The sequence below is a fragment of the Gouania willdenowi genome, chromosome 6, assembly GCF_900634775.1.
Source record: "Gouania willdenowi chromosome 6, fGouWil2.1, whole genome shotgun sequence".
In the NCBI taxonomy this organism is placed as follows: Eukaryota; Metazoa; Chordata; class Actinopteri; order Blenniiformes; family Gobiesocidae; genus Gouania; species Gouania willdenowi.
The window spans coordinates 47,871,640-47,882,748 of record NC_041049.1 but is presented as its reverse complement, the minus strand read 5'-3'; the positions used below and the strand labels follow the sequence as shown (position 1 = coordinate 47,882,748).

General features: G+C 37.0%; 1 protein-coding gene across 1 annotated transcript; it reads left to right on the top strand.

The window, feature by feature from the left end:
• The first annotated feature begins 1,919 nt into the window (after positions 1 to 1,919).
• Positions 1,920 to 9,975, top strand: LOC114464250 (golgin subfamily A member 6-like protein 22). The gene is made up of 3 exons (XM_028448301.1): positions 1,920 to 2,746; positions 3,217 to 4,394; positions 9,189 to 9,975. The coding sequence occupies exons 1-3, from the start codon at positions 2,720 to 2,722 to the stop codon at positions 9,973 to 9,975; spliced, it is 1,992 nt and encodes a 663-aa protein (XP_028304102.1). The 5' UTR covers positions 1,920 to 2,719.
• Positions 9,976 to 11,109: the final 1,134 nt, after the last annotated feature.

Genomic DNA, 11,109 nt, shown 5'->3' with positions numbered 1-11,109 from the left:
CTCACCATATTTGTCACGGTTTTTGGAAAATGTAGGAGATCTTTGTAGGATCTGTGAAGAAGAAGCAAGAAGGTTAAAGAGCTTTTTGTGACATGAAAACATAATGTGTAGAGTGGAGGATGTTGAGGCATATTTGCTATCAACAATCAGAGATTCTTCTTCTTTATTGTCTGGAACTGTGATGATATGTATAGTAGGCTTTACATCGATCTGATCGGCTATTTCAGATCGGTCGATATTTTGCATTTTATGCAATTAATGTGATCGGCTGAAATGTCTTCATTCGCCAATCCGATCAATGACATCATTGTCGTGATGAAACTTTCTGTAGATGCTTCCATTGCATTGTTTTATCATCTCATTTATACCGAAGATTTATTTGCGTTACGTGACACGACTTTATTTCACTCACATTTGTGCAAAAAATGTGAAAACCTGTGAGCGCTGGACTTCTTCCCCAGTCTACCGACTCTGAAAGCATGAAAGCGGGGCAGTGTCTGCTGTTAGTGTGTGTTTGTATGTATGTGTGTTTGTATGCGTGTGTGTTTTTATGTGTGCGTGAGCTTGTTTTGTTTATTCATCCTGAGCATGTTAAAAGAGCGGAGCGATGCGCTCCCGTTTACAGACTTCTGTCCGTTTCAGGGCGGTGGTGGACACAGAATGTGTGTGTGCCACACTTTTGCTGTGCACATGTGAATACGGTAACTTAAGTCATATTTTGTAATATCTGTACTTTACTTGAGTATTATTGTAAATGACTTGAAAAGCTTTTATTTTGTTTAAACATGTTTATACTGAAACTGAGTTTATAGTTTTACTTTGAAGGAATTTATGCCTTACTTCCTGTTTAGACGGAAGTGACGGAAATTATAAGGAAGTGTTTGGACTGCACGCAGCGCTCCTCATGCGTCGGAGACGGAGAGAAAAGAAGGGTGTTTAACGTAATGAATACGGTTGAAAGTGAAGCATACTTGTACAGATAGCACCTGGTTGATGAGGGATCAAGGTTTGTGTGTGACTTTATTGTTTCATGGTATTTTTTGTTTGTGTTATATTTTACGGAGCATTTTTTGATTGGATGATTAACACATGTGAGTGTGTTCTTGCCTCATTTGTCCACTAGAAGGTGCTAATGTATTGTTAATGAATATAACTTTGGAAAAACATGTGTAAGGTGCACAGAAGTTAAAATATTGTTGAATAAGCTGTTAAAAATGCAAGGTTTCACACTGTAAGAGTAATTGTATTTGTATTGTTTTTCTTTATAGCTCTTACGGTGCGTTCACTAAAGGAAATAAAAGTTATAATTAAAGGAAAGTGAACCATCAGTTTGAGAGTCAGACCATCAATCAACCGGGGTTGTTTACAATTATATTTGAGGGACATGTTTTACTTTCACTCTACTGTTAAATAAATACACTTCTTCTTACCCCTTTTCGAACATGGTTATCTTTAATGAAAATATTATTAAATATGCTTTTATCTCAAACTGTTCAAAACTACGATGGAGCATTGTAGTCAGTAAAAAAAAAAAAACCGTTCTCCGAAATAAATTTTTTTTTTTTTAAATTTGTTTTCCGAATTAATATTATTTTTAAATCTGTTTTCCGAATTAATTTTTTTTTTTTAATCGGTTTTCCGAATTAATTTTTTTTTTTAAATCCGTTTTCCGAATTAACATTTTTTTTCAATCCGTTTTCCGAATTAAAATTTTTTTTAAAATCCTTTTTCCGAAATAATTTTTTTTTTAAATCCGTTTTCCGAAATATTTTTTTTAAATCCGTTTTCCAAATTAATTTTCAGACTTCTGTCAGTCTGCTCCAGGGCAGCTGTGGCTACAGTAGTAGCTTACCACCACTGTGTGTGGAGTGAAAGAATGATGCACATCAGTGTAAAGCGATTTGAGTGTCTATGAAAAGCACCAAATAAAATCCAATGCATCATTAATATTATTATTATCCACCGATATCCGTGAAGTTGCCCGTAGTATTGTAGTTGTTGCTAATGAATTCAACCAGGACTCCAAGCTCCGAGTATGCTTTACGACGACTGTGTCCTCTTGAACTAAAGTATCCTCTTTACCTGTCCGTCACTAATGTTAACGTTGTGCCGACTGCAAATCCTAAATATCTTTATATTCTAACTCGAAAAGTAAAAATCAATGAATAGATGAATATCCAGCGCTGTGGATGACGCCATTGTGATGAACTCTGACCCGGAACCAGTCTCTGTGTTTAAAAAAAAAATAAAGAAAAAATTACGAGATAATCCCGACAAGAAAAATGAATTAATTCGGAAAACAGATTTAAAAAAAAATATTATTCCGGAAAACGGAATAAAAAAAAAATTAAAAAAATCCTGAAAACGGATTTATTTATTTTTTTAGTGACGACAATGCTCCATTGTACTAATCTGTTTAACTGCATTATTTTATTTATTTATTTTAAAGGCCTTAAGGAGTCAATAACTGTAATCATTAAAACGTTTGATTTAAAAAATAAACATGTTTTTTTCAAGTTTTAGTTTCATTTGTAAACCTGGGAATGTTTGCTGTTGTTGTCATGGTAACGAGTGACCGTTCAACTGCTTGGGCGGAGCTATAGTGCTTTCATGTTCGCTGATTTCTGTCAAGGACACAAAACTCCAACATTTTACCAACAACAAACTGTAAGAGACAAATAAGTGAACAAGGAGTGAACAACATCAGGGAGAAAAAAAGATGACAGCAGTGGAGATGGAGCAAGAGGTCTGTGGATTTCTATATCTGTAATCACTTTTTCAGAAGGAAAAACTGTTTTATGATTCATTTTTACATACCTAACATTTTTTTATACCTGAAGTGAGAGCTTTAAATTTACATTAGATTTCTGATCTAAAAAAACACACTAGCTTCACATCATAGTAAACCATCAACTGTGGTTAATTATTAGGATGAATGTGATTTATTTGACTAAAATGTGAGTAAATTAAAGGTGATTGATCACCTGCACTGTTTTATATCACCACATGTGTTCAGAGATCAGAGACACCTGAAGGGAGTCATTATTTAAACTTTTTACTCAGCTTTAAAAAAATAAATAAATTAGTTTTTAGTGTCTTTACTAACATTATGTGTTGGAAATACTTCTCAAAAAACATTTAGTTATTGTTTTTATTTTTTTAAGTTGTTGAATGTAATGTATAAATAAATGTTTCTATTTGTACATTAAAAAGCAGATGAGGGTGCTGCTTAAAGACAACAATGCTGAGCTGATGGAGGAAGTCCTTTCTTTAAGGAAGGCTCTTCAAAAGCAGAAGGAGAAGACCCAAAAAGTCAACCTGGAGCTCCAGCTCACTGACCTCAACATCAACACAAACATTAATGAGATGAAGATGGATTGGGGGGATATGATGGATCAGGATGATAAGGACAATGAAATCCTGACTTTAAAAAAGGCAAATGAAGCCCTTAGTGAGAAGAACTTTCTACTGGAGAAGACATTGACTGAGAAACAGGAGGAGCTGATCAACATGAAGGAAAAGCTCCCAGAGTACCATGAGAGCAAACTCTCATCAGAGATACAAACTCTGAAATCTGCCCTGCACGTCCAGCACACAGAAGCTGCTGAAGCTTCAAAACAGCTTCAGGACCAGGACATGATGATTGAGAAGTTGAAAACTATTGCTCAGATAAAGATGGCAGAATCTAATGCACACTGGAGCAGAAGGATGGAGGTTCTAAAGCAGCAGGTGCAGGATTCAGAGAAGAACAATGTCTGTATGGACTCCCAGGCTCAGATAAACTACCTCCAGACACAAATCACCTCCCTGGAAGATCTTCTACAGAGCCAAAGCAAGCATGTTGGGCTTTTACAAAGGCAGCTGCTGGACGAAAGACAACATTTAGCAAGAACTTTTGAGTCCCACAACAAGGCCATGTATGACTCCCATGCACAATGGGATGAGCGGTGGTCCACCAGGGAGGAGGAGATGCTGACTTCTATGTCCATCCTTCAGAGCCAGCATGAACAGAGGATGAATGGACTGACTAACAGGAATGCTGAGAATCTGACAAAGATTTCCCATTTGGAAAGTCAGCTCATGGAGTCTCAGGCAGAGTGGAGTGACAGGTACAAAACCCTGCAGGAGAAACACCTGTCAACGAGCAAAGCAAAGGAGGAGAGGATGCAACACCAAATGGAGGCCCTGATGAGAAAGAACATTGAACTCCAGGAGCTGGCCTTGAAAACAGGTGAAGAAAAGGCCACCGTGAGGAAGGAGCAGAAAAAGAGAGAGAAGGAGGACGCCAAGAGGAGGCAAAGGGAGCTGAAAGAGCGAGAAACGCTGGAGAAAACCAAACTGAAGGACGTGAAGAAAGAAGAGAAAGAAAAGACTGGGGAGGGAAAACACCAACGGTCTTTCTTTTGGCAAAAACTGCTGAGAAAACCACATCGCAATTTTTTTCCCCCTGCATCTTAAATTGTAAATATCTGTAAATAAGCATGTAAATGCATGCAAAGTTGTTTGTTAGATTATTTTAGAATAGATTAAATGTACTTTATTAATCCCTTGGGAATCATTTGTTGTTCTTGTTGTTGTTGTAAAATATAGTAAATAAACATTTATTTGTGAAATTGAACTTAAAATCTAATTTCATGCTTTGTAACTCACTTGAACACATAAAAGACAAATACTGGAACAGCTTTGTCCTGTTTCCTACATCCCACTGGTTAAATGGTTCATACTGGTTGTTTTGCTGAAGAATCAAACCTTCAAACAACTTTCAGGTTTCACTTTAGTCCAATCACAGCTCAGCTCTTGAATCTGATATCAGAGATTTTCCAAACAATGAATAAGAAACAATGTGCTGCAAAATTAACATTTAAATGTATAATTTGTTAATGTGAATGAAATGTATCACTCAGGGTTAACTATGGTTAAGTATTGCTTATGAGGCACTTTATACATTTAATAAGTTTCATGTCAGGTTGTTAATGTTATATAAAACCTTACTTATTAAACACTATAAGTAAATGATTACTAGATACGTTATTACGTTTGTTACGGTGAAATTTACAGTTACCTCGTCTTTGACTTGAAAACACACTCTGTGGTGATAAATGATGAAGACCAGACAGGAGAGATGATGAAGTAATAAAAAATGATTTAATCTAAACTAAATAAAAAGGTACAAAGCGGGATAGACAAAGAAGTGGTCTCCTCTGGCCAGAGGAGAGGCGCGAAGAAGGGCCCAAATGTTCCTTTTACACACATTTATACCCCACTGTCCCACCTCCCCCCTTCCACAGACAGCAAAGAAGAGACCAGGGGGGGGAAGGTCAGTCTGCCGGAGGTGACACCTCCGATGTCGGGGTGAAAGTTAGATGTGGGTGTGTGAGTAAGTGTGTATGTATGTGTATATGATGTGTGTGTGTGTATGTGATGTCTGGGGTGGGTTTGGACGTGCTCTGGCCTTAGAGATTAAACTGAGGCCAACTGACATTCCTTTAGAGAAGCTGTATTATGGGAGTATGAGCCCACTGACTTTGCAGGAAGAGGAAAAGACAGACAGGCGTGGAAAGTTACAAATTGGGGTATTAAGTTGAATGAGATCAAAAAGCAAATATATGAGTATACATAATTAATCAATTTTTCCACCACACGTTTTACTAATTAATTAATCAATAATATAATGCATACTTAAGGATAACTAATTACAATATGTAACTTTTATTAATGCTTAATAATGTTTTAATTAACTGTCCTGTAGAGATTAATGAACTGTTTTTTTAATGCATTAACTGATATGTTATGTAACACAGTATAATGAATAATAACATATAGTATTAAACATTTTATTATGATTATCTATATCAAGTAAAATTACTTAAGTACATTACTTTATGGGGATACTTTTAGTTTCACTCCAATACATTTGAAAGACAAATATTCTACTTTTTATTCCACGACCTTCACGTAGATTTTTTTGTTACAAAGGTTTGTTTTCATTCAGACTTACTTTTATTTGTGTAATGTCGAGTCTATTAAACAGTATGGTGGACATACTATGTGGCTCTACTTTAGTTATTTTCCTGAATCCAAAGACGCCCAAACACATTTTATTATTTCAAATTAATTTATTGACATTTGTTATTTAACTTTGGGTGCAAACATTTTAATCAGCAGTCTGTGGATAACATTTCACCAAGATATCACCCAAGATGGAGGGAAGAACAAAAGTGGAAGCAACCATCTTGGTAGAGCCACTGGGGTGGAAGCTGCAGGACAGAGCGGCAGATTAACTCCTTTTTTATTCATTAGACGTGATATAGAAAATTATACAAATTATACATGACTAGCTAAAAAAGTCCATGTTCTAAATTCAGGACAATGAGCCACACAAAGTGTAATCACATGCACAAAATGAAAGAAAAATTAACAAAATATCAAAAAGATGAACTTCCAGTCTCCTAATTGCTACAAAAATACACAAAATGACTCTAAAAACACACTAAATGACATAAAAAAAAAACACATGACAGAGTAAATTAAAACATTATTAAGCATTAACATAAGTTACATAAAGTAATTAGTTATTCGCTTTTCTATGGGCATTGAAACGTCTATGTATGTGAGGTCTATAGGTTGATCAAGGAAGCAAAGCATGTTATTTTATTGATTATATGAGTTGGCTGAATGGCCGATGTTGGATACTTGATTTTAAATCTAATATCTGTCAATACTAATAACATGCCGATAATATCATGCATCTCTAGTTACGTCATTTTTTGACTGAGCTGGTGAAATAATTCTAAAGTTAGGAATTTATGCCACACATTTGCATTTCTCACATTAAAATATCAGGTTATGTTGTAATGTTTTTTAAAACTTGTGTTTGATTATATATATATATATATATATATATATATATATATATATATATATATATATATATATATAAACATGACTGTGTGGCTCATTGTCCTGAATTTAGTAAATGGACTTTTTTCCATGTACTAAATTCAGGACAATGAGCCACACAAAGTGTAATCACATGCACAAAATGAAAGAAAAATGAACAAAAAGCCAAAAAGATAAACTTTCTGGCTCCTAATTGCTACAAAAATACACAAAATTATTAAAAAAATACACTAATTGCCAAAAAAAATACACAAAATTGCAACAAAATGTTTACAAAACAACTCCAAAACACACAAGAATTTAAAATTGTGTTAAATGGGTTGCATTTTACAGGAGGAAAAGAAATGGGCAGCATGGTGGCATTTTGGATCACACATCTGCGTAACAGCAAGAAGCTCCTGGGTTTAAGTCCTGGTGTTGAAGAGTAGGTCCTTTTGTGTGGAGTTTGCATGTTCTCCCCGTGCTTGCTGGGTTTTTTCTGGGTACTCCGGCCTCTCATTATCATCTAAATACATGTATGTCAGGTTAATTGTAGTCTGCAGATTGTATGTGGAATGAATCAATGAAATGAGAAGGAAAAAATAGCCTGTGCTTTCATTTTGAAGTCAAGATTAACATTTTGCATCTCTAAAAAATACTTCTGGACTCTAATTTCTTATTTTAAGTTATTTCTTAGTGTTTACTAACAAGCTTCAGTAAAACTCCCCTTCAAAATAAAGGCCTTTTTAGACTAAATCCCTGTTTTAGGCAAAGCTCCAGTATTTGAGTAGAGACTTTTTATACATTTTAGTAGATCAAATGTGAATAAATTGACTATGGAGAACATATTCAGTTCTTTTATAAATAAACACACTATGTCTACTAGTCCTATATTGAAACATACTTGAATAAATATGATCAAAAAGAAATTCTAGAAAGCAGAAAAAAAATGTCTCTGGGGGTCTCCGGATATTTGTGGAATTAAAATGTGAACCACTGGTTTATTGTCTTTAACATATTACATTACCATTATTACAAAATAAAATGAGATACATTTTGCAAACATTTACAAAACATTTGAATCTCCGTGTGAATAGAATGATAATAATATTAAAAAATAACATCTATAGGTGAGTAGAAAGTTGACGGCATGGCAGGCATTTGTGATGAACTGGTTTGTCTTTCAGGTTATGATGTTCATACAAGTTTGTTTAAAAGCTGTCACGTGGAATTATACTTTTCAGGCAAACCGCTATTTCAAAGCACTTCCATTTCTCTGTTATTCATTCCTAAACTCAGCTCACACAACAGGATCCAAATATTAGAGTCAATTTATCAACACATGGACAACCCACCATCAGACTGACAACACACTCTGAACACTACAAAGACCAATGTCAATGTTTCTACCTGTATGATATTTTCTTACTCATTCCACATTGCTCATTATTCACACTGTAATACCTGCCTGCTTTAAAGTCACAGACCTTTGTTGTTTTTTTAGGAAGATACTAAAGCTACATATTACAGGGGAAAAATAAATAGTTAAGATAACCTGGTTGCATAAACATGCACACCCTTAAACTAATACTTTGTTGCAGCATCTTTGGCTTTTATTACATCACTCAGTGTTTTTGGGTCAGAGTCTATCAGTGTGGCACATCTTGATGAGGCAATATTTTCCCACTTTACTTGACAAAACTGCTCCAAAACCTCAATCTTATTCTGGTGAAGCCATTCTTTTGTTGATATGGCTGTGTGCTTAGGGTCGTGTTGAAAGATAAAGTTCCTCTTCATCTTCAGCTTTCTAACAGAAGCCTGAAGGTTTTGTGCCAACACTGCCTGGTATTTGGAACTGTTCATAATTCCTTCCACCCTGACTAAGGCCCCAGTTCCAGCTGAAGAAAAACAGCCCCAAAGCATGATGCTGCCACCAACATGCTTCACTGTAAGTATGGTGTTCTTTTAGTGATGAGCAATGTTGTTTTTGCACCAATAACACCTTTTGGAATTATGGCCAAAATGTTCAACCTTGGTTTCATCGGACTAAAACACATTTTCTGATCTTCCGGTTAAGCGAAGCATGGTGTAGGACGCGTGTTGGGGAGCTCCTGCTGAGTGAAATTATTTAGTTGTAAATGGGCACTATTCCTGGTGTTTTTTAAACCCTAACCGGACTTATCCTCTTCTTCAACCGATACGCCTAAATTCTCACCGTGAAAATGCCACCAAAAACCGGTAAAGCAGGAGGCAACGCTCAGCCTAATCAGCGGCCTGTTGCTAACGTCACCATCCCCGGCGTTGCCCAGCTGCACGCCGCCTCTCAATGCTGCAGATACCACTGCACTCAAAACGGAGCTTCTGGTTGCTCTTCGAAATGAAGTTGTAACTGTATTTCGGGCAGAACTTCAAGCGGCTTTAAGTGAGAATCTCTCTTCCATTAAGACCGAGCTGCTCGCCTTAAAAACGGAACTTTCAAGCAGTATCACTTCAACGCAAGCGGAGGTTGCGGGACTAAAAGTCACGGTCACAGAGATGGAGCAGTCCCTTTCCACCTGCACGGACGACATAGTTGTTCTTCAAAATAAGGTCGATCAGCTTTCCAAGGAATACATGAAGCTTGAAAACAAGTGTGAGGACCTGGAATCGATAGCCCGCCGTCAGAACATAAGGATTATTGGCGTCCCAGAAGACGACTCTGCTCCCGTATTTCCGACCAGCGTGGCTAAGCTACTAATAAAGGCATTCGACCTGGATAAGGATCCGCTGGTGGACAGAGCCCACCGGTCCCTTATGCCCAAACCCAAACCTGGCAACCGTCCCTGCACGATTGTGGCCAGGCTTCATTATTTCACGGACTGCTCCGACATTATAAAAAGAGCGAGAGAAAGGCAGCGCATAAATATTTGGAATATGTCCATCTCCGTCTTCCTGGATCACACCACCAAGACGGCACGGGCCCGTGCTGCTTTCAACAACGTCCGTCGCCAGTTACGTGAGATTGAGGGAGTTCGGTTCGGACTGTTGCACCCTGCTCGACTGCGCATAACCCACAGAGGCGTGCAGCGAGACTTCACATCACCAGACGAAGGCTAAGTTGTTCATTCAGACGATGACCAAATAAAGCAAGGTTTTTTCTCCAGAGGATATTGTTCGCACTGTTTTCTAGCATGGCTGTAGGTTCCTGGGTGACTTTCATACACATTGGCTGCCCACAGAAACCGAGCTGAACAGATATGGTTTCGTTTGTACAACTACAGTCTGCAATAGTTTGTTTGTGTTTATATCTACTATGTTATGACCGCTGTGCTGTTGGCAACTTTTACTATACTGTCTATTTGTGATATCCAGAAATTGGGAAATTTCACTTTTGTTTAATTCATTTATTATTATTATTTGTTTATTCTATCATCTTAGTGCCTTACATTTTGCATTCTGTTTACATTTCACTCATTGCAGGGGTCTCCCCTTTGTATCTAGGCTTAAGTTAACTAACTGTAAGTAGCTCAGTAGGAGAATGGCTCCCATTGGAGTCAGCACGGCTGCTCCTATCATTTGGGGATGGGAACAACTAATGTGCAGGGGTGGGCGGGTGGGTCGGTGTTGTGTCTCTGAATACCTGTTTTTTTTTTTTCCTCTTCTTTCTCCTCCTCTTCCCCATGGTGCGGTGGGACGATCAAATTTTTTGATCATCATGTAAATGACCGGTACTAACTTGCAAAATTCCAGATCCGGTATTAGATTTCTTAGTTGGATTGTTAAAGGTGTAAATAACCAAGTTAAGTGCTCAAGGATATTTTCTTGTTTAAAGCGTTTTAACATTGCTATAGGGTTCCTCCAGGAAACCCACTTGCGTGATAGGGATCAAATAAAACTGAGATGTCCATGGGTTGGACATATTTTTCACTCAAATTTTAATTCCAGGGCAAGAGGAGTGGCAATTTTGGTCCGCAAAAACATTCAATTAACTGTTTCTAAAATTATAAGTGATAAAAATGGTCGGTACATAATTGTTGCTGGCACTCTATACCACAACCCAGTTTTATTGGTGAATATTTATGCTCCGAATTTCGACGACCCAAATTTTATGAATAAATTGTTTAGCAACTTACCTTTCTTGGACACACACCTTTTGATATTGGGAGGTGACTTAAATTGTGTTATTGATCCTTCCCTGGATCGCTCGAATTTGCGCACCCTAACACAATCCTGTATGGCCAAGTCAGTTTC